Here is a 24,531-nt window from a genome sequence, read left to right as displayed (position 1 = left end):
TGTCTGTTTTTTTAATTATAGTTATCCTAGTGGGTATGAAGTGGTATCTCATTGTGGTTTTGATTTGCATTTCCCTGATGACTAATCTTTTCATGTGCTTATTGGACATATGTAGATCTTAGTAACTTTTATCTTTTTTTTTTTTAAAGATTTTATTTATTTATTTGACAGAGAGAAATCACAAGTAGATGGAGAGGCAGGCAGAGAGAGAGAGAGGGAAGCAGGCTCCCTGCTGAGCAGAGAGCCCGATGTGGGACTCGATCCCAGGACCCTGAGATCATGACCAGAGCCGAAGGCAGCGGCTTAACCCACTGAGCCACCCAGGCGCCCCAGTAACTTTTATCTTTGCCCAGTTTTTGCAGTCAAATGCTGTACCCATGAGCTGTATCTCCAGATCTTTCCCCACTTTTAAATTGGGTTATCTTTTTATTATTGAGTTTTAAGAATTCTTCATATAGTCTGGATACTTAACTTGCTCTTCTAACTACAGATTGGTCCTAAATTATTTGCCTTGAGGTAGGGAGAAGTATTTGATGGGTGCAAAGACTGTATTTAAAAGGTTTGGTGAGGGGGCACCTGGGTGGCTCAGTGGGTTAAAGCCTCTGCCTTCGGCTCAGGTCATGATCCCAGGGTCCTGGGATCGAGCCCTGCATCATGCTCTCTGCTCGGCAGGGACCCTGCTTCCTCCTCTCTCTTTGCCTGTTTCTCTGCCTACTTGTGATCTCTGTCAAATAAATCAATAAATAATCTAAAAAAAAAAAGGTTTGGTGAGTTTTCCATCAAATCTTGCTCTTATTTAAAGTGTACTCTTGGGATGCCTGGGTGGCTCAGTTGATTAAGCAGCTGCCTTCGGCTCAGGTCATGATTCCGGCATCCGGGGATCGAGTCCCACATCGGGCTCCTTGCTGAGCAGGAAGCCTGCTTCTCCCTCTGCCTCTGCCTGCCACTCTGTCTGCCTGTGCTCACTCTTCTGACCAAAAAAAAAAAAAAAAAAAAAGTGTACTCTTTTTCAGCTCTTAAGGAACCTGGTTTACTCATATATTGACAAACATGACAGCTAACCGTATGTCAGATTTTGGGGGTGTAACTGAATGAAACAGACATTTATCTGTATTTCAGTGGAGGAGAACCAGACAGTAAAACAGAAGTCATATTGTTGGTGACAAGAGTTGTGAAGAAGAAATCAGAGTAATGGGGGGATACAGTGTGATGAACATTCCAACATATTCTTCACCTTCTTTGATTTCTTAATATGTTCCTCTCTGCTTGACCTTATTGCATTTCCTATTTCTTTTCTTTTTTTTCCTTTCTTTCTTTCTTTCTTTTTTTTTAACAGAAAACTTCTATAATTTATTAAAAATTGCACGAGCACCAACGTGAAGACAGACTTTTCTCTCTGGTGCCTATGTTTCTTTCACCTGGTGTATGTTTGGGTTTTATCCTGAGAACTAGAGATCCCTCACTGTACCAAAGAAGGCCCAGAAGTTCTAGAGTGGTACAAGTGATCATGAAGTGTCCTGGGCAAAGGCCAGGAAACAATGATCTTGACCACTATACAGCCTGATGCCACATTTATAATGAAAAATACCTATAATGAAAAATGCCTTTCATGGGGCACTGGGGTGGCTCAGTTGGTTAAGCCCTATTTATTTTCATTTTATACAATTTGTAGCTAAATCTCTATTTCCCTACCCTGGTTCTTATTCCTTTGCAGTCTGTTTTTTTGCTTTCACTAGGACACAAAACACACCCTCTGTACTGTCAATGATCTTCTAATAAAAGCCAGTATTCTTTTTTCACTGTTTCTATTTTAATCGACATTTTGCCTTTCTGTGCATTAAATCATTTGTAGCCATCTCCAGTACAATTTTCTTAAGTTATTTTTTATTTTAAACTAGTTCCTCTTCTCTTAATTATCTACTAGAGCCCTCCAAAGTTTAAGTTTGGCCTCTCATCCATTAATTCTCCCTTGGTGAACTGATCATTCTCACATGATTTTAATTGCTTTCTGAGAGCATAGGACTCTCGGATCTCACCTTTTAGCTCAAGCTGTGCCACTGCCTTTAGGTATAGCTAGTTGAGGTAAGATGAGGTGATTGCTCACTCAGCAGGATTCTTTTCCCCTTACTCCTTCCTATGGTAGATTTCTTCTGTTCTGGCTGATTAAGACAGGTTATTTCTTTGACTGCTTTAATAATTACCTGTGACTAATGGTGTAACAAGTCAGAGTGCTCAGTTAAGTAAGATGAGTCAAAGGGGTTGTTCCTTCATGGATACGAGTGAATTTTATACTCTCAAGTCTTTTGAAAGACAGGTCTAAGTTCAGAAGTTTAAAAAGAAAAAAAAAAAAAGGAATAGTTTCTGACCTCTAGTCCTGTAGCCTTTATTTTCAACCAGCTTGTAGTTCTTTTTCTTTTCTTTTTTTTTTTTTTTTTAAAGATTTTATTTATTTGTCAGAGAGAGCGAGCGAGAGCGAGCACAGGCAGACAGAGTGGAAGGCAGAGTCAGACGGAGAAGCAGGCTCCCTGCGGAGCAAGGAGCCCGATATGGGACTCGATCCCAGGACGCTGAGATCATGAACTGAGCCGAAGGCAGCTGCTTAACCAACTGAGCCACCCAGGCGTCCCTGTAGTTCTTTTTCTAATATTATGCAGATGTTTTCATTCAAACTGTGGTCCCTGAAACTGAGGCATGGATCTTCTCTTTTGTGGAAAGAAGGGAATTAAGCCTTAGAGAAGTTTAACAGTATACCTAATTTCATAATTGGGATTCCAGTCTAGGTCTTGACTCAAGGTCATGAATGTTGCTAAGTTCTTTGTAAACTATAAAGCAGCATATTCCTGCGTTGGTTGGAGAGAGGAGAATAAGAATTAAGTAAGAATTACTTGGGAGCGGGGCGCCTGAGTGGCTCAATGGGTTAAAGCCTCTGCCTTTGGCTCAGGTCATGATCCCAGGGTCCTGGGATCAAGCCCTGCATTGGGCTCTCTGCTCAACAGAGAGCTGCTTCCCTTCTTCTCTGCCTGCCTCTCTGCCTACTTGTGATCTCTGTCAAATAAATAAGTAAAATCTTTAAAAAAAAAAATATCTTACTTGGGAGCTTTTTCAAAATACTTTGTCCCATTTCACCTCCTGCTCCCAAATAATACATTATTTTTTTTTCCAAATAATACATTATTATGCTACTTGTAGTTTGTTAAACATCTGCTTCCTAAATGTAAATAGTTTATAAGTTTATAACTTTTATTTTTTTAAAAATTTTCGAGCCTCCCATGGGGCTTAGAACTCACAACCCTGAGATCAAGAGTCGCATACTTACCTGACTAAGCCAGCCAGGTGCCCCTGTAACTCAGTTTAATATACCCTTGAAGACTGCTTGTATTACTAAAAGGAATTCCATATTCTTATGTTGGTGGTGGTGTATAGGGCAGTTGCTTCTACTGGAGCATATTCATCATTGAGTAACTGGTTTTTAGTACCCATATTCTGGTTGTGCCATTTTACACAAACTTTCTTATATGTTGGATTTTAAAGGATTTGGAGAAAATTCTACGAGGTGCTTTTTGCACCAACTCAAACTGTATAAATTATGGATATAATTGAATGAGTTAATATAATTATTCAACTATAGTTGGCTTCAGAAGTGTGAGTTTGTAATTCAGAGGACACTGAGACTTTCCCGACTGAACTGTGAACTTTAGTCTTCTTTTGTGAGATTTCCATGTTGCTGGTCATGTATTTGTTGGGTAGGGAGAAGATTGGCAGATGTTTGTTCTTTCAGTTAACCAGCCTGTGGTTCACCATTTAGGAGCAGTAGTCAAGATTAAAAATGGAGAAACTTGAAACTAAGGCATTGAGGCTAAAGCAGATTAGAAAGATAACTGGGAGCTAGAGTTGGTAGTAAATGGTAAATAGTTGGGGGTCCTAAGGGTTTTGATGTCTGGGGGACTCAAAATATAAGATCCTTTTCTGTTACCTAAGTTCTGAACTGAAGAATTTAACAAGAACCAACAGATGAAAAAATATTACTACTTTTAAAATTATTTTTTAATTGAGATACAGATCCACATACTGTAAAGTTTATCATTTTAAGGCATGTAATTTGGTTTTATAATGAAGGTTTTTTTTAAGATTTTTATTTAGGGATGCCTGGGTGGCTCAGTTGGTTGGGCCTTTGGCTCAGGTCATAATCCTGGGGTCCTGGGATCAAGTCCCATATAAGGTTCCTTGCTTGGCGGGGAGACTGCTTCTCCCTCTGTCTGCCATTCCCCCTGCTTGTGCTTGTTCACTGATTTTCTCTAAGAGATAAGTGAATAAAATCTTTAAAGAAAAACTATTTGTTTATTTGTGAGACAGAGTGAGCACAAGTTGGGGGAAGAGCAGAGGGAGAGGGACAAGCACACTCTGCTGAGTGTGGAGCCAAATGTAGGGCTTGATCCCACAACACGGAGATCATGACTGAGCTGAAACCAAGAGTCAGATACTCAGTTCACTGAGCCACCCAGGTGCCCCTTAGTAAGTGTTTTTGTACAACTGTCACTGCTATCTAGTGCCAGAACACTTTAATCATTCCAGAAAAAAACTCATAGAAATCACTCCCTGTCCCCCCATCTTTTGGTTACTACTAATCAATTTTCCAAATATCTGGTCGTTTGTGTCTGACTTCTTTCACTTAGCATGAGGCTTTCAAGGTTCAGCTATGGTGTAGCATGTAACAGGACTTCATTCCTTTTTATGGCTGAATAATAATATTGTATATTATGGATACTGTGTATATATGCCACATATTGTGTATTCATTCATAAGGTTTTTTTTTTTTTAAGATTTTATTTATTTATTTGATAGAGATTACAAGTAGGCAGAGAAGCAGGCAGAGGGGGAGGGGGAAGCAGGCTCCTCACTGAGCAGAGAGCCCGATTCAGGGCTTCATCTCAGGACCCCAGGATCATAATCTGAGCTGAAGGCAGAGAGGCTTTAACCCACTGAGCCTCCCAGAAAGCCCTCCATTCATAAGTTTAACATTCGATTTTATTCAACTTTTTGGCCATTTATAAATCCTACTGCTATGAACATTTATGTGCAAGTTTTTGTGAACATAGGTTTTAAATTCTCCTGGGTATGCACATACACACACATGTATACACAGACACATGTGTGTGTAGGATTGAGTTGCTGGATAATATGGTAGCTTTTGGAGGAGTTATCTTTGTTTTTGCTGAAGCTGATATTGTAGAATATAGATTGTGATTTAGATTTAAAAGTCAAATGGGCTAACTCACTCTCCACATTCTCTTATCCCCACCGTTCCACTCTAGACCGTGGGCCAGCCTTCCTGATATGTAGATTGTCAGGGTCAGCAGAGCAGGTGCATCCAGATCAGTGCCTGTAGAGTCCTGATGTAGGTCCTGAGTTAGCTCTACCCAGTAACCAAGTTACTTACCTCTTTGATGAGGAGTGGCCTAAGAGCCTAGGAGTGTTTAGAGAAGTCATTCCTTATAGAAATCAAGGATTGGAAAGAAGTGTTCTATTTTAACAAGGGCAAAGGAAGGAGTTAGGCTAGAAGACCATTCTTAGATAAGAGGACTGTGTCATTTTATGATAGTAAATACATTAAAGAAGATGATGAATTTTGTTTTGGAATGATAGATTTGGGTTTTCCAAGATGGAATGTTAGATATTTATGTTTGGAGATTGATTCCTGTTAGAGACACAAATTTGAGATTCATACAGGTAATTGAAATAGGAGTAGTTAAATCACCCATAAAGTAAAGCAGTAAAGTGTCTAGTAATTAAGTAATCACCATATCTGGAAATCTTTTTGAGGTTTTGATTCTGCAAACTGATGTTTCAGCTATATCTTTCTCTGAGTGCCTTGTTTCCTTCTGGGTTTTGTGATTTTTGATTGTTAATTAATTTACTTATTTTTATTTTCAAAGTTTATTTTTTAAGATTTTTATTAGAAAGCACTCACGTGAGAGAGCATAAGCAGGAAGGAGAGGAGTAAGCAGGCTCCCCACAAGCAGGGAGCCCACTATGGGGCTCAGTCCCAGGACCCTGGGATTTTGACCTGAGCTGAAGGCAACTGACTGAGTCACCCAGGCACCCATGAAGTTATTTATTTTGGTACCAGATAGTGAGAATAATTCTAGGTCTAGATCAAAGGCAGATTCCCCAGAGGACTTGATTTGCTTTCTCAAGGATGGGTGGGGAATACTACCATTCTAGGACTACCGTAAACAGAATTTTAAGTATGAATCTTTTAAAACCGTAATCTAGGTGAGAGTCAGCTTATGGTTGTGAATATTGGGGGGATACTGTTTTACTGCAATCATTGTCCCATCCCCTTGTTGGCACTCAGTGGCCAAGGTTAAGAAACATTTTTCCTTGCTATCTCTTGGGTAACACCTGGACTTTGCCTTTTGAACCTTGAGCCCCATTGGTCTTTTGAGCCCAAGCTGAAATTCATAGGGTTTGGCAAAATGCCTTGAAGGTGAATGAAAGCTGGTTTCAGTACCCTGCATACTTATTTAGTTTCTCTGTTATATTTAGTTTTTGGCCTTGATCAGATGTTATTTTTCTTCAGGATTATTGATTAATTTATAAAGACTAAGAGATTTTATCCAATGTTTGTAATTTACAGTGACATGTTGATTAAGCTATCTATTCTGTCATTCTAGCAGAATTAGAAGTGCCTTGTCTCTCTCATGTGCGTGCAGGAACAGTTAGATTCTGAGAATTCATTCAGCTTCTAGATTAAAGTTTATAAACTTAGGACAGAATCTGATGTTTTGTTTGGTCCACATAGTATTTAGAAAAGAAAAATCAGGAGATTTCAAATAAAATTTTGTGTATCTTGCTTCTTCTGAAAAATTGATTCTTAGAATATTGGGTTTGTAATCCCGCTTAGCAGTTAGCTGGATCAGGACTAGCAGCCCATCCATCCCCTTCAGTATGAACATGTTTTTTTTAGTTGTACAGTCTCCATCATTTGCACAGTATATGCATATATATGTGCTTATGCCCATTCCAACTTCTCTCATTCATGTTACGTGTAGACAGTTGTGGATCATCCTTGTGCCAGGTACTAGTGCTTAATAGACCATTTTACATTTGTTCATTGATTTATTTAATTCTAGTAACAAACCTGCAATTTGTCCCTAATGAGTAAATAAAATTATATAGGCAGTATTTATTGCCAAGTTACAGATGAAGAATTTGAGGTTCAGTGAGGTTACATAAATTCTTCAAGGTCTCGTAGTGTCATAGTTGAATTTGAAGCTATAGCTTCTTATTCAAAATTCCTTCTGTTTGAATGCTATTTTTAACTTTCTTTTAAACAATGGAACTGTTCTTCACATGAAGTCTTAGTGAATTCTGGTATATAAAATCAATAAAGGTAGCACTGTTTTGATTGAAGAGTAGGTGAGGTAGGGGACAATTATGTGGGAATGGGAACCTGCATACTAACTCTTTTGTCTCCTTTAGGCACTTCTCCCGGATCAGTAGGATTCTGCTAAATAGTTGGGACACACTCTCTTTATAACAAGCATAACAATTTGTTAAATTTTATGAGTTTTCAGCACTTTTGGGTATTACAGTTATAGTGTTACCTATTTCTCCTATGCCTCCTGTTATGTCTGTCTTCAGTATAATTCCTCTTACTGTTTGATATCATTTTTGATTCAGATTGTGGTGAATCTTTTAGCCTTCTATTTCTTTTCAGAGTGTTTTAATTAGAAATGAATCTTATTTATAGTTTAGCTTACTTTCGAGCTTCTGATAACTAACTCTTCTTTACTTTTCAGATTTTCTTTGTGGCCAGATGGGTTTGTATGGACAGGCTTGTCCATCTGTAACTTCGTTAAGGTGAGTGCTATTTTTTCTTTATTGGGACGTGTAACGTTTTAAAAGTTATTCAAGGTGAGGTTCATAATAAAATACTGTTTGTTTTGTTGGGTGGTGCGGTTTGATGGATTGGGAGATATTTTTGCCTGCAGAGAAATTTGTGGTAATGGGATTTGGATTTTAATTTCCACTTAGTTCTTGTATATGGAATAATAAAATTTTTGTACTTCATTTCTTTCTAAAAATTTTCTGCTCTCTACTTGTTTTAATTAGAAAATACACAGTAAATTTTACTGCTTTTGTAGCAGATTAAATAAGACTTGGTGCTAGTTTTTATCTCTTTCTAAATGATGATATAAACATGATACCTAGATTATCCTCATTTACAGTAAATAAGTAAAGCTTAAAAAGTAGGAACTAAATTGTATACAGCCCAGTAGTCTTAGATTTTTTTGAAGTTGCTAAATCTTCTCTACAAATTAAATCTTACATGAAATCCTGTGAATAAAACAGATAAACAGAGGACTTTTCTGCTTGCTTATTAGGCTTTCATGTTCTATCCTCACAATTGCCCGTGAGGGATTGTTGCAGTTTCCAGGGCATGGTTTGAGAAAATAACTTAAATTTAATCTGTTAATTGAAATCTTTCAGACTAGAACATGAAGTGTTGATGGCAGTATCTACTGATTACATGTAACTGCTGCAACTAGGTGCATGTTGAGCACCTAATGTGTTGTTAGGCACTATTCTAAATGCCAGGACTGTAGCAGTGAACATAACAGATAAAAATCCTATAATCATGGAGCTGCATTCTGGTGAAGGGACAATTAAACAAGAAATATCTGTTAGTCTATATGGTGCCAAAGGGAGCATAAGAAGTATGTTAGTGACAGTGATGAGGGCTAAGGTGAAGAATAAAATAGAGAAGAGGAATGGGAAACACAGGGGTTTATGTTATTTTAGCCAAGGAAATCTTTACTGAAATGGTGACATTTGAAAACCTGAAAGAGTAATGGACTCTTCCATTTTGGGTTTGTGGACTATGAACATTCCAGGCAGAAGGAATCCAGGAAACGATAAGGCAGGAGACTTGCCTTATGTATTGGAGGAACAATGAGAAAGTCAATATGGCTAGAACAGAGTAAGTGATGAAGAGAGAGTTGGGATTACCCAGTTTTAGAGGGCAGAAGATCGAGGAGGGATAGAAAGTTGTTAGAGCCATGAATGTGAAGTCAAGGAATCGTAATGCTTGAAAGCAATTCTGGTTGTCTAGAATGCCAGAGAAGAAAAATGAATATGCAGTTTTAAATACTTTTAGCAGGCAGAGTCTGGTTATCTTTTGTCCTCAGTAGAAAAGCTTTTACTTTGTGTCATTATGGCACTTCTTTCCCTGAGAATGTGTCTCCAGCTTATTATGGACATAGATGGAGAGATGGCTTTTCTACTTTGCTAGACTCCATGTATCCTCTGTCCCTAACTCCAAACAAGCGACAGCTATATATAGCTCTGAAAAGAACCTATTTAAAAAAAAAAAAAGACTATCATTATTTCTTTAATTCTAAAGCTGCTGTGGAGCTAATTGACTTAATAGTGATTACTGCTCAGTATGATGGGAAGAGTTATTTTACCCCACCCTTTTTTTTTTTTAAATATTTAAATCTTTGGATATGGTTACATTGGGACATTTTGCAGACTTTCATCTACTGATTAGACTTCATTAAAGATTTTTTAGTTGTGGGATATGCTGAAATAATGTTATACTAAAGTCATTGAGATTTTAAACTTCTTTGAGTATGTTTAGATTTAAGCTTATATGTGACATGGGGTTAGGAATAATGTATATCTAGCTTTTGTGCTTGGTAGAAGTTACAGAATTGGAAGGGATGATGAAAGAAAAGAGATAATCATAACTTCTTTGATAATTTGTAACTTATAATTCTTGTGCATATTATTCTAGAATCAAAATTTTTTGTGCATAAAGCTATACAGTTAGCATTTAACTAGTACTCTGTGGTGTCTGAGTTAGGTTATTTAGTATTCTTACATACATCTTTTAGTTCTGTAATATTCTGTATGGTCCGTCTTTATAAAGCATAGAATTACTATTCTTAAATGTGTGGGTAGAAAACCATTGTTTGTCACTGCCTTTTTTTTTTTTTTTTTTTTTTTTGTTAACTAGAAGCAAGCATTGAGTTTGATATAAGGGAGAGGAGAAAAGAATGGCTATTTTTTTGATGGTGGTGGTGGGGGAGAAACTTGGATTACTTGAAACCACAATAAATTTTAGTCTACTTTCCCATAGTCTTCCCCAAACCAGAAATGGCCTCCCCAACAACACTGTCCAAATAGGAATAGAGCTAGAACTCTTAAGCCCACTGACAAATGCTTGTTTGCCATACCTCTGTTGTATGTACTGCCTTTATATCTTGTGTTACAATATCTGTATGTCCGCAAAATGGCTAGATTGAAAATATGAAGTATATGAACTGGTGGGGAACTGAATTTGTGGCTGGGAATGAGAAATGGGTAGGCAGGTAGGGATTTGTAGGCATAGGTAAGAGGGAGTGAACATTTTTGAGTAAATGAAGGTGGGGGGTGAAATGGAAGTATGTGACATTTAAAAATTTTTTGGGTAGGAAAGAGAGTTAGTAAATCGGATGAAATCCCCTTCCATCCTTAAATATTTAGGCTAATAAACAAGTATTGTTTTTTTGTAGATGATACTGGATATTTAATCTGAATATGTTAGAATTATTTTTAAAATTGCACTTGTTGTATTTTATGTATTAGTAAGACAGAGAGCTGTTGTTAATGTCTTTATATCATGTAATTCTATACCAGTAGATACTATGTAGAATTAGAAAAAGGCACCCCAGGGGTGCCTGGGTGCCTCAGTGGGTTAAGCCTCTGCCTTTGGCTCAGGTCATGGTCTTAGGGTCCTGGGATTGAGCCCCACATCAGGCTGTCTGCTCAGTGGGGAGCCTGCTCCCCCACCCCTCAGCCTACCTCTCTGCCTACTTGTGATCTTTCTCTGTCAAATAAATAAATAAAATCTTAAAAAAAAGTCACCCCATATTTTCTTTAAAAGAATGATTGCAGGGGTGCCTGGGTGGCCCAGTGTGTTAAAGCCTCTGCCTTCGGCTCAGGTCATGATCCCAGGGTCCTGGGATCGAGCCCCGCGTCGGGCTCTCTGCTTGGCGGGGGGCCTGCTTTTTCTTCTCTCTCTCTCTGCCTGCCTCTCTGCCTATTTGTGATCTCTGTCTGTCAAATAAATAAATAAAAAATCTTAAAAAAAAAAAAAAGATTGTAAAAGATTTTGTAGTGATAGTAAGATATACTCTTTAAACAAGTTGCTTTTAATTTTTTTTTTTTTTTTTTAATTTGACAGAGATCACAGGTAGGCAGAGAGGCAGGCGGGGGCGGGGGGAAGCAGGCTCCCCGCTGAGCAGAGAGCCCGATGCGGGACTCGATCCCAGGACCCTGAGATCATGACCCGAGCCGATGGCAGCGGCTTAACCCACTGAGCCACCCAGGTGCCCCTAAACAAGTTGCTTTTAATTGAAACTTTGTTTTTCTTTGCTTGTTAGTATAAATGTCTTTATATCATGTAATTCTATGCCAGTAGATATTATGTGTGAGTTAGAAAAAGGCACTCCATATTTTCTTTAAAAGAAGGATTGCAAAAGATTTTGTAGTGATAGATATACTCTTTTAAACAAGTTACTTTTAATTGACACTTTTTTTTCTGTGCTTGTTGGTATATGTGGCATTGAATTTTAACAGAACTTACTGTAACAATACTATATTCTATATAATGAGACTTTTAATTTTTTAATCAGGACCCTGTCAGGGGACAGAAATCACACTTGTTTGAACAGAGATATTTTAACAGAATCATTAATTACATACTAAGTCGTTAAGGAGGTAGCAGAAGGGAGAAAAATAAAACAAGTATCATGGAGGGAGACACTTCAAGAAGCATCAACCAGCCCCAAGGGCTTAGAGACCAAAGGGAAAACCTAGAGACTTAGGAGGAAGGGTCATATAGAACCAAAACTCAGACTTTGAGGAGAAGGCACTACATGGCTAGTGCTGGTGTCTGAACTCAAAAGAGGGGTCCCATGGGTTTGAGACTCATACCCATGAGTCTCATTCCCATGAGGAATGGGTATTGACTGGTCTTTGTGTCTTTCCCTGGGGTAGATGAAGATAGTTCTACAAGTCTAAAAAACTATAAACTGGATTCACTTACTACTATAGGAGGATCTCCTGTTGTGGGGACAGAGAGAGAAATTTTTGCTGGGGTAATGCTCTTATGACACCCAAAGACTAGACAGGAAGGCACCAGTATCTTTTTCCTTCTTCAGGATTTCAGTCCATCTTTAAATGTTTCCTCTTGGCAGAGTCTTAGAGGAAACCACCTGGCAAAGCACAGATGTGGTTTGCAGAGTACCAGTTTTAAGCATCATTAAGGCAGATTGGGAAAGTAGGAGTGGGGGTTTGGAGTTGAGAGGCAATGAATGACTTAGTAACTTGTTCCAACAACCTGCTAAGTAGGGTATAAAAAGATGTTTTTTAAGATCTGTTTTGCATCCAGTGTTTATGTGGTTTTAGTAGAATACTAACATGTTGTTGTAAGAAAAAACAATCCCAATTTGGTAAATCATGTGAATTTATATTAAAAATTGTTATAAGATTCATGGATATTCCTTGCAATCTGAATCTATTGCATTCATATCCTGAGTTTGGATGGTGAGAATCTAGATAGTGAATAGTGAATGCTTTAATTTTTTTCAGTTCCTCGGTTTGAATAATAATGAGAATTCAGGTAAATGAGTGATACGGTTTCTAGCATACAAGAAAATCTTAAAAATTTGGCAGAATCTGCTTGGTTCCTGAGATTGTGTAAGATGGATTTGAATCCCGAGACGTACCTCTATTTTGTTTATTTCCATGTACAGATTCAGAAAGAGCAAAAGCTTACCAAAAAAAGTAGAAACTTTCTTTGAACATTTGTTCTCTACTGACAAGTAAACATACATGTGTATATAACCTACTTTTTTCACATGTTGTAGCAATAGACTGTTGTTACGATTTGGTTTAATTAAAGCAAAGTAAAATCTGATGTTTCTTTAGATTTGTTCAGATGAGGCCTATTCTGCATTTCTACATTGCCTGATATTTTTAAGAGGATTGATTTTACAGTTCACATGTATATAAATCCTGGGATACTGGAGGTTATCAGTAGCACTATAGGTAGTTTCTGGTGACACATACTACCTTCTACCTGATATTTCTTCCTTTTGTTGTTGTTTTTCTATTTTTACCCCATTTTGCACTTGCTTTTCCCTTTTTGTTATGCTTCTCCCTTTAAAAATTAGTAAATTTATTTATTTTAGAGTGTGCCTGCACCACTCCCCCCTCCCCCACCATGCCTGTGACCTGGGGGAGGGGCAGAGGGAGAGGGAAACCTCAAGCAGATTCACCACTGAGCACTGAGCCCAACATGGGGCTCTGTCCCACTACCCTGATACCATGACCGAGCCAAAATCAAGTTGGCGTTTTAACTGAACGAGCCACATTGGTGACCCTGTTATGCTTCTCCCTTAAAGATAACCTTTTATTATTGATCTAGTCTGTCTGTTTAGGGTATACTAGGAAACACATAGGGATGTTTTAGCACCAGAGAAGCTCATGTGTTAGTGTCCCAGATGAAATTCCTGTCCATCTGTTTCCTCATTTCTCCTTTCTTGATATTGATGACCCCACTATTTAGAATGACCAGAGAAGGGTGGGTTTATTTTAAGACCTCTTGCTGCCTTGTTTTGAGTAACAGCCTTGGTATTGTAAAGGCAGCTCTGGTATGTAATCTTAAAATTAGGTAGATACAGGTATAAATCTCTGCCATGTATTACCCATATGATCTTAGAAAGTTACTCACTTTTTCCAATTTTGCAGCAATAGGATTGTTAATGCTTACCTCATTGGTCTGTTAGGATTCATGGGATTAAATATTTACATAAGTCACCTGACATATTTTTTTTCCTCTTTTCTCTTTTTCAATGGTAGAAAGCAAAAGGGAATAAAAGAGGACAGATTTTTGTCCTTTGCTCTCAGCTCAAGAGCATGGGGATTTGTTTTCTCACTTCTATTTCCCTTTCCTCTGAATTCTTAGATTCTGGATTATCTACCAGTAATGTTCAGGTTTGCAGCTGGCCTTCAGGCCAAGGATGTTGCTGATGTTGAATATTACATGTTTATTATATTCATAGTTTTATGCTATTAGGTCTCTCCCACACAGTGGCAAAATAGCTTTTGCATTATCATGGCATAGTTCATCATTGTTACCATGTTTATCAAGCTTTTGGAGGGAATTGATAGAATCTATTAATTTGCATTTCTAGGTGTGGCATATTCTGATTAAATAAAGAGTAATGAGAGACCCTCTTAATTTTGACAATTATAGAAACTTTTCTGAACATATTTTGAACTTTTCTGACTTATCTTGTAAAACTTTATTGTCTGATACATTTGCCATTAGCCTCATGTAAATTAATTAAAAATAAAAACAAAAGATCAGTTTCTTAGTCACACTAGCCACAATTTAAGTGCTCAGTAGCCACACATGGCTAATGGCAATCATACTGTATATCACGCATACATTTCCATTGTTGCAGAAAGTACTGGGCAGTGCTGGCTTAGAGCACCCTAAATGTAATTTAATTTTTGATTTTGGATGACCAAATGCCCTAGCACTTCCATTTCAGAATATTAGGTATTGAAGAGTAATGTTGACTAGTCACTGACTTAAGGACATGTTATTAAAAATCACTTTTGTGACTGAATACTGACTTTGATATCTACCATTTATGGTGTTCTCACTACTAGACCAGGCATTATTTAAACATTTTAAAGTATATTAATTAAATCCCTTCAATAACTCCATAACTTTGGTACCATTGTTATCTTCATTTCTTAAATGAGGAAATAGGTACAAAAGTTAAGCTTAGCTGAAGAACATACAGTGAATAAAGGGACGGAGTTGGAGTTTATATGTAGGCCTTGCTCCAGTGTCCATGCTCTTAATCACGAAGTTTTTCTTGACTGTCAGTAGTCATCATAACCTGAGGTGTTTTCTTAAAATGAGGGATGTCAAAAATATTCCACTTAATTGAGGATACTATAGAAAATAATTAGAAAAGGGAAATAATGCTGGAAACAGGAAAAAGGGGATAGAAAACTAGTGATTACTTCCGAAATTTGTTCTCTAAAATTGGAAAAAATCTTAACTATGCAAGGAAGCAACTTTTTTTATGGGGAGATGGTAGAGAAATTTGAGTTGTCATGAATTCATTTATGTGGGGGAAATAATATGAGGTAATAGGGAATAGAAAGCATCACCGGGTGTATTGGCAAAGTAAAAGAGGAGTTAAATATAAAATCTGTGCCTGTCAGCAGTGTATAAGGTATAAAATAATACTGAAAAATAAAAAAGTGTTACGATTTGATTTAGTAAACTTATTTTAGTCAAGCTTTACTTGGCTGCAAGTAAAGGAAACCAGCACTGGATGTATCAAACAAAACAGAAAAGGAATTTATTTGTGGAGAATACTGGGGTATTTCACAGAACTGAGAGATGGCTGGATCTCTTGAGGGGATAGAACATAGGTTCTTAGGAACCTAGGCAGTATACTCTTCTTGATTTTCTCTGATTATAATTTATTTCTTCATTTCTACAAACCACCTTTCTTACCTTTCTGACACATGGCCATCCTGTACCTCTCGGGTTCGTAGCTTCTTCATTCAGGAGACCAGCCCAAACCATGTCAGTCCTAATTCTGAATTCCTAATGAAGAAAATCAATGTGAACAACTTAGGTCAGGTGTCAGCCCTGGTTCTCATCCTTTAATTTGTTGTAGTACTTGTATTGCTGGTAGAGATAAGACTTTCAAGGCCCTGGGAATGGAGACAACTCTGAGAAAGGGCATGGTGAACTATTCAGAAGTTCTGATAAAAAGCAGCATGTACCCAGTGTTGGTGAGAAGAGTTAGGATTTTAAGAGAGGATTTATTTTTTTTAGGATTCAGACCCTTTCCTTGTAGTCATATGGGTAGTGCATAGGAGACTTGATTCTCACCTTCCTTTTGGAATTGTGGATTTGGAATTGGACTCTTGTTCCAGTCATTTTTAGTTTGACAGATACATAATACATACCCATTATATCCTTACTAGCATTCAAGATTCTCATAGAAACAACAAAAGAAAAGGACAACAGAAAGATTATTTTGCCCCATACTACTGATGCTTACTTGAGAGCCTAAAGGGTAGATGCTTATGGACAGGTCCCTGTTGAAGGTTGTGCTGAATGGAGATTTTTAAGGATAGGAACAGCTTTCTTTGCAGTTAACACTCTTTTCTACCATCTCCCTACGTATATTTGGAACTTAGAAGGTAATATATTAGCTATGTATAAAAGTTGAATTGGAGGTTATGGGACAATGAGACTTCGAATTAGTAGAGCCTGAGAAAAAGATAATGCTTCTTTATTACAAGTAGGCCTATAGATGATTTAAAAAATAAAATCCCAAGAAGCCCATGCAATGCAATCAGAGGAACACTGGATTGGAAGCCGTATAAAATGGGGATAATCATTCATGCTTTTCCTTATAGCACAAATGTAGTTATTTTTGTTATTAATATCAAGACAAATCTATGGAGTTTAAATTCATAAAGGAAGATATTGCTGGTTTTCAGATTGATTTGAACGTTTTAATGGGTATCACTGTGATTTTAATTTGTCTTTCCCTGTTGACTAGTGATGTTGTACTTCTTTTCATGTGCTTATTGACTACCTCTCTGCCTACTTGTGATCTCTTTCTCTCTGTCAAATAAATAAAATCTTAAAAAAAAAGATTTTATTTATTTATATGACAGCGAGATACACAGTGAAAGAGGGAACACAAGCAGGGGGAGTGGAGAGGGAGCCAGATGCGGGGGCTGTATCCGAATTGGGGGTCTGACTGGAGCCAAAGGCAGACACTTAATGACTGAGCTACCCAGGTGCCCCCAGTTATTTTGTTAGAGCAAAAAAGTTTAGAAATTTTTGGTTCCAATTTCTTTTTTCTTTTTATGTCTTAGCTGAGAAACCCTAACTACTCCAAATTTTTCTTCCCGCCCCCATATTTAAAACAGCTTTAAAAAAACTTTATTGAGATGTAATTGACATGGTTTGATGTGGTGAGTTCCCCCCACCTCAATAAAATTACTACCACAATACATCCATCATTCTCAAAAGTTTCCTGTGTTGCTGTGTGATTCTTCCCTCTTGTTACTTTCTGCAAGGAATCAACTGATCTGCTTTTCTGCCTCTGAATGTATGTTTGCATTTTCTCAAGCTGTATAGAACTGGAACTGTACAGTATGTATTATTTGTCTAGTTTCTTTCATTTAGCATAATTACCTTGAGAGTCACTGATGCATCAATAGTTAATACTTTTTTGTTCCATTCGATATATGTGCAACAATATTTACCTGCTGGTGCATTTTTGGATTGGTTTGGTTTGAGCTCTTACGAGTAAAAATGCAATGAACATTTGTATGTATGTCTTTGTGTGGACATATGATTTATTTTGGGTCAATAGTCGGGAATGAAATGATTGGATCGTATGGTAGGTTTATGTTTAACTTTTAAAAAAAGTGTCAAAATGTTTTTGAAAGTGGTGTACCATTTTACGTTCCCATTAGCAGTATGTGAGAGTTCTGGTTGCTCCATATTTTTGGCAATGCTGGGTACAGTTAGTTCTGGTAGGTATGTAGTGATACGTCCGTATACTTTTAATTTGTGATTTTTTAAAATCACTAATGATCTTGAGCATCTTTTCATGTGCTTCTTTAGCATCATATATTTTCTTATTGAGGTATCTGTTCAGATCTTTTGCCCATTTAAAAAAATTGGGGTTTTTTTATTAATTAAGTTTTGGGAATACAAAGGACTTGAGATACAAGTCCTTCTTAAGATACCCTCTTTGCATCCACTTTTCTTCCAGTCCGTCACTTGTCCTTTTATTCTCCTAGTGGTGTCTTTTGAAGGGCAGAAGTTTTTAATTTTGTTAAAGTCCAGCTTACCAATTGTTTTCTTTTATGAATTGCAATTTTTTTTTCATGTCCTATCTGGGAAATATTTGCTTAACCAAATGTTACAAAGATTTTCTCTTACTTCTTCTAGATGTCTTCTAGTTTTAGCTTTTACTTTCTGTAATTCACTTTGCAGGTTTTTGTATATGATGTGAGATAAGGGATACTGTTTATGTTTTTCTGATATAGATAACCAATTGTTTTAGCATCATTTTTTGGATGGTCTTTCCTAATGTGGCACCTTGATCAAAAATCAGTTGATCAGTGAAGTAAGTGAAAGGGATTAAGAGGTATAGAATTCCAGTTACAAAATAAATAAGTCATAGAAATGAAAAGTATAGCATAGGAAATATAGGTAGTAATATTGTAGTAATGTTATTACTGGTAACTGTATTTACTGTGGTGAGCATTGAGTAACATTGAATTGTGGAATCAGTATGTTGTACACCTGAAACTAATAAAACATTGTATGTCAATGATACTTTTTTTTTTTAAGATTTTATTTATTTATTTGACAGAAAGAGATCACAAGTAGACAGAGAGGCAGGCAGAGAGAGAGAGAGAGATAGAGGAAAGCAGGCTCCCTGCTGAGCAGAGCCCAATGCGGGACCCTGAGATCATGACCTGAGCCGAAGGCAGTGGCTTACCCCACTGAGCCACCCACGTGCCCTCAACGATACTTTAATAAGAATAATTATAATAATAAATCAGTTGATGTACATGGGTGGGTTCGTTTTTGGACCCTGTTCTGTTGATTTATATGTCTGTCCTTGTACTAAAACCACTTGTGTTGGTTATAGTGTCTTAAAATCTGGTGGGCATAAGTACTCTGTTCTTTTCAAGTTGAGAAAAGAACCTGATAATCAAGTATCTGTTTAGTGGTGGGTTGGAAGTTGAGGTAAAGAAAAACTCATATTTATAAACTGCAAAGTAAATTTTTAGAAGATGGTGAAGAATGTGAGCACATGTGAGGAAACAGGTCATTTCATTAAGAAAAGATAGTGATGATTTATGGAAGAAGTTGCTGTGCTTGATGAGAAGAAAAAGGATAAAGTCTGTTAAAGGCAGCAAAGCTGAGAAACTTTGAAGTGATGAAGACAAGAAACAAGAAATAGAAACAAAAATGTGGGGTCTTTAGGAGCCAATAGTAGAACAAGCAGAATAAATCTCTAGGCAGAGAGACTTCCTTAGGGTCTGCTAAGTTTAAGCTGAGCAGCTTTTTATAGATTACTGGTAAATGTTCTACCCTAAATAGCACTGGGATTTCTATGGAAGTTAGTCCTTTTCAAACCTTTTCACACTATGGAATGATAATCAGTATTGATTTGTTATATAAACTGACAATGATTGATGTGCTCTTAGAATGGAAGGTCTGTTCATTTAGATTTTGATCGTATGGTCAATTGACTCATGGTGAAATTCCTTCAGAGTCTAGCTTAACTCATTCCCACTTATTTTTTGGAATTAATGAATATACCTTTGGAATAGTTCTGTAGTTATTTATTTATTTATTACTTTTTAATTTTTAAAGATTTTATTTATTTATTTTACAGAGAGAGATCACAAGTAGACAGAGAGGCAGGCAGAGAGAGAGAGGGAAGCAGGCCCTCCGCGGAGCAGAGAGCCCGATGTGGGACTCGATCCCAGGACCCTGAGATCATGACCTGAGCCGAAGGCAGTGGCCCAACCCACTGAGCCACCCAGGCACCCTAGTTCTGTAGTTTTTCTCTCTTTCAGTGATTACTGTTTTAAAGTTTAGAATTGAGTGTCTTCTCCACCCAGCTCCCCCCCCCCCCTCTATTCACTCTTTAAAATTTTTGGTCCATTTCTTATGAAAACTTGAAGTCTATTTAGTGTAATAGACTGAGTTCAGTCTAATTTTTTTTTTTTAACTTAGCCATACTTGAAATTGTAACAAGGAATCTAAGAGTAGTAGATCTAAGAGTAATCTAATCTTATATGATACTCTGAGAACAACTGTGACTCAAGTAATTTATACATATTACAGACACTCTGTATTGTTAAATAGCTGTATATCAGATTGCCTATTTAAGATGACTTAAAGGAAATTAAGAGATTGATTTTTGGCCTTTTCAGATTCTGTGCACCTCATGAAAAGCCTGATGTTACCTACTTCTTGTGGCCAGGGAAACGTAAATGATACTGAACTTTATTTATTTATTTTTAACGATTTGAGTTATTACCTGAGAGAGAGTGAGAAAGAGCAAGCATGAGCTGTGGGTGGGGGGCAGAGGGAGAGGAAAAAGCAGGCTTTCAGGGGCGAGGGGACTTTATCTCAGGGTCCTGGGATCACAGCCTGAGCCAACGGCAGACACTGAATTTAGCCACCCAGGCATTCCACAATGTGGAACCCATTTTGTTGTATGTTCTACACTGTGCAGATTTCATTGACAAAGGAGGAAACAAGCAAGCATGTCTTTTTTTTTTTTTTTAAAGATTTTATTTATTTGACAGAGACACAGTGAGAGAGGGAACACAAGCAGGTGGAGTGGGAGAGGGAGAAGCAGGCTTCCTGATGAGCAGGGAGCCCGATGTTGGTCTCTATTCCAGGACCCTTAGGATCTGAGCCGAAGGCAGATGCTTAGCAACTGAGCCATCCAGGCACCCTTTTTTTTTTTTTTAAGGTGTCTAATAGTTGTAATTTTTTTTTAAAAGATTTTATTTATTTGGCAGACAGAAAGAGAGAGGGGGGAAGCAGGCTCTCCGCCGAGCAGAGAGCCCAATGTGGGGCTCGATCCCAGAACCCTGGGATCATGACCTGAGCCGAAGGCAGAGGCTTTAACCCACTGGGCCATCCAGGCGCCCCAATAGTTGTAATTTTTGAATGTCTACTCTATGGCCCGACATTAATTCTGTATTATGGTGTTCCACGTTTACTACTCACAGCAGATCTGTTTGTTAGCCTTGTCTAGGGATGCATTTAATAAGTGGGAGAGTGAGAATTCAAGCTTTTTGAGTGACTCAGAAGCCCTTATTCTTCATTACATTTGTACTGTACTGGAAACTGTAATCTTTGGCCTTTGAGTTGATGAGTTATTGTAACATGGTTCTTAAGTTTTTGGTCTCAAAAATTACTTAGTATCCAAGGAGCTTTTGTTTATGTGTTGTATCTATTAAAATGTATTGCATTAGTAATTAAAACTAAGAGGAAATTAAAATATTTATTAATTTACATAGAAATGACAGCAAACCCACAATATGTTAACAAAGACATGTCTTATGAAACATTAACTATATTTTCCAAAACAAAACAAAGTAAGATTAGCATTGCTTTACATTTTTGCAAATTCTTAAAAATTTTCTTTTAGTTTTTAAAAATTTTATTTATTTGCCAGAGAGAGAGAGAACTCAAGCAGGTGAGTGGCAGGCAGAGGGAGAAGTAGGCTCCATGCTGAGCAAGGACTCTGATGTGCGCCTTGATACCAGGACCTTGGAATCATGACCTGAGCCAAAGACAGATGCTTAACTGACTGAGCCACCAGGGTTCCCAACATTTTTGCAAATTTTAAAAACTGATTTAATAGAGTTGGATTCTCATTCTGCCTGTGCATTCAGTCTGATGTGGTAACACCCATCACATGGCATGTGAAAAGCTCCACTGTACACTTATCAGAGGACTAGAGTGGAAAAGGCAGGTAACATCTTATTATGAAAATGTTTTGACCCTTGGGATTCCCTGAAAGGGTTTCTGGACCACACTTTGAGGACAGCTGAATCCTAGACATCACATGTAGAGTTTAAGCTGTTTAGTATTTTCTGTGCATCATACTTAACCCTAAAAAGACAGGATTACCTTCTATGAATGTTAGCTTCTGCCAGCACTGATGCCAGACTACTGGTATAATGTGTAGTGAGTAGGATTGTAGAGAGGTTAGTATAGACACTTTATCCACTGAGCCACCCAGGCGCCCCTAGTATAGACACTTTAATGAGATAGGATGAACCAGTGGATGGATATGTGTTACTCAGAGGACTTTTATTATATGTATATTATACATACCTGTATTTTAAACTAAGTATAAGGTGTATTAATGGCAGATTCTGGGTTTTTAACCTTGTTTTTGAAGATTTTATTTGAGAGAGAGCAACCCAGAGAAAAAGCAGGAGGAGAGAGAGAAGCAGACTCCCCACTGAGCAGGGAGCCCGACATGGCACTTGATCCTAGAAGCCTGGAATCATGACCTGAGCAGAAGGCAGAATTTAACCAACCAAGCCACTCAGGTGCCCCAGGGTTTTTAATTTTTTGTTTAAGAGAGAGTGAGCACACACACGGTGCACATGAGTGGGGTGAGGGAGGGTTGGGGTGGGGGATGGAAAGGGAGAGAAAGAATCCTGAGAAGGCTCAAAGCTCAGCAGCACGGAGCCCAACACAGGGTTTGATCCCAGGACCCCGAGCCAAAATCAAGAGTCGAACACACACACACACAAAGAGTCAACCGCTTAACTGTCTGAGCCACCTAGGTACCCCTCTGTGTTTAACAGCTACAAAGATGGCTTTTAGTGTTCTTGTGTTAAAGGAACTAGTGTTCATCAGTTTTTCTAACTACTCAGAGACAGATTCTAGTAGGTGAGATTTAAATGCAAAATACAGTATTTACTTGATGACAGAATACAGTTGAGTGGTTAATGCCCAGAAATGTTTATTTTTTTCCTTCCTACATTATGGAACAAAAGATAGCTAAGATGAGAATTAAACATACAAATATCTTTTGACCACATGATCCCTAAGTTTGTAGTCTGAATGGAGTTCTAAGTAGGAATATGGCTTGTATGAACTTAGAATACAGTTTTATGAATCTAAGAATATATGTAGAGTAATTTGGAGAGAGTCTAGAAAAGAGCAGTTTAATTTATTAGGGTTCCAAATTCAGATCCTGTTGGAGAAGTTCTGGACTTCAAACTTACAGAAAACGGATTCTAAGCTGTGTTAATATTGTAAAATATGTGAAGCAACCTTATGAATAGAACTCTGACCAGTTCTCATTTTCCAAGAAAGAATTTAAAGAAATATTCTTCATAGCAAGGGAGATCTAGATTAGCCAGTTAAAACTTTTAATCTTGGGACACCTGCGTGGCCCAGTGGGTTAAGCCACTGCCTTTGGGTCAGGTCATGATCTCAGGGTCCTGGGATCGAGCCCTGCATTGGGCTCTCTGCTTGGCAGGGAGCCTGCTTCCTCCTCTCTCTCTCTGCCTGCCTCTCTGCCTACTTGTGATCTCTGTCTGTCAAATAAATATATAACTTAAAAAAAAAAAACTTTTGATCTTTTAAAAAGAATTATTTATTTTTAAAATAATCTCTTTGCCCAAGATGGGGCTCAAATTCATGACCCCAAGATCAGGAGTTGTATGCTTTATCAGCTGAGCCAGCCAGGTGCCCCCCTGGCCAGTTAAACCTTTTTTTAAAAAAAACACATACCTTTGGGGTACCTGAGTGGCACAGTCAGTTAAGTGTCTGCCTTTGGCTCAGGTCATGATGCCAGGGTCCTGGGGTCAAGCCCGTATCAGGCTCCCTGTTCGCTAGGAAGCCTGCTTTTCCTTCTCCCACTCTGCCTGCTGTGTTCCCTCTCTTGCTGTGTTTCTCTGTCAAATAAATAAAATCTTAAGAAAACCCCCAAACCAAAAAAAAAAACCAAAAAACCCCAACACATACTTTAGAGTTATATATCTTAGAACAGATTAAGTTGCGAAATTTTCTCCCCGTGGAGATCTTAAAGAATATTCTTAGTCTTCAAAATAGTTAATACTAGGACTTTAGAAAATGACTGAATGAGGTTCTTTTTCATCTCAGATTTTATGGTAAATAGCTCTTCTATCATAATAGTTTTACAAATTATAGTTGTCTCACTAAATCTCCCAGATTTTTCTATTTTTTTTTTTTTGAAAGATTTGTATTTATTTGAGAGAGAGAGAGAGAACATGAGAGAGGCGAGGGTCAGAGGGAGAAGCAGACTCTGCTGAGCAGGGAGCCCGATGGAGGCTTGATCCTGGGACTGTGGGATCATAACCTAAACTGAAGGCAGCTGCTTAACCAACTGAGCCCACCTGGGTGCCCTAAATCTCCGAGATTTTTGCATTAGCTGTTTTATGACTATTCTTGGAATTTTAGGGGGGAAGAGAAGTTGTCAAAGTCAAAAGGTTTGAAGAGTGACCTACTATCTGTGTATTGGATTCCTTCTCCCAAATTATGATTCTTCCACCTGTTTTTTCACTTCAAACTAGTGAGGATTTTTCAGGTTATTTTTTTAAAAAGGTCATTGCTTATAGGAAGTTTTTTAAAAGGCTCAGTTATTCATACCTTCGTGGAGATTAGTTTTCTGCTACTTCAGGAATCATCATATCATCTTACTCTATGGGGAAAGGCATGTTCTTAGTTCTCATATGTAGTCTACCAACAAAATTTTAATACCTAATCCTTTCTGGGTCATTTTAGTCATTTCATTGAGGCTGCTAAACAGTTACTGTGTCATGTAGGACATGAAAGTTTAAAGCCACCAAGAGTGAGAGCCATTTAAAATTTGGAAAATTCTGGGGGCC

The 24,531-nt window shown here is 37.7% G+C and overlaps 1 protein-coding gene across 6 annotated transcripts in view; it reads left to right on the top strand.

Moving 5' to 3' along the window:
* Positions 1 to 24,531, top strand: part of FOXJ3 (forkhead box J3) — a 156,031-nt gene that overhangs the window by 16,253 nt on the left and 115,247 nt on the right. For 4 of the 6 annotated variants that reach the window (XM_082687138.1, XM_082687136.1, XM_082687137.1 and 1 more), the window contains exon 2: positions 7,803 to 7,863. In XM_082687138.1, the coding sequence (XP_082543264.1) occupies positions 7,820 to 7,863 (44 nt within the window). In that variant the 5' untranslated portion in view covers positions 7,803 to 7,819. Of the gene's footprint in view, positions 1 to 7,802; positions 7,864 to 22,064; positions 22,219 to 24,531 lie in introns of all 6 variants that reach the window. The other 2 variants (XM_082687141.1, XM_082687139.1) reach the window with 1 other exon arrangement.

This window comes from Mustela nivalis (genome assembly GCF_964662115.1).
Source record: "Mustela nivalis genome assembly, chromosome: 10".
NCBI lineage: Eukaryota > Metazoa > Chordata > Mammalia > Carnivora > Mustelidae > Mustela > Mustela nivalis.
Note: the sequence above shows the minus strand (reverse complement) of the source record. Positions and strands in the feature narration are given on the sequence as shown.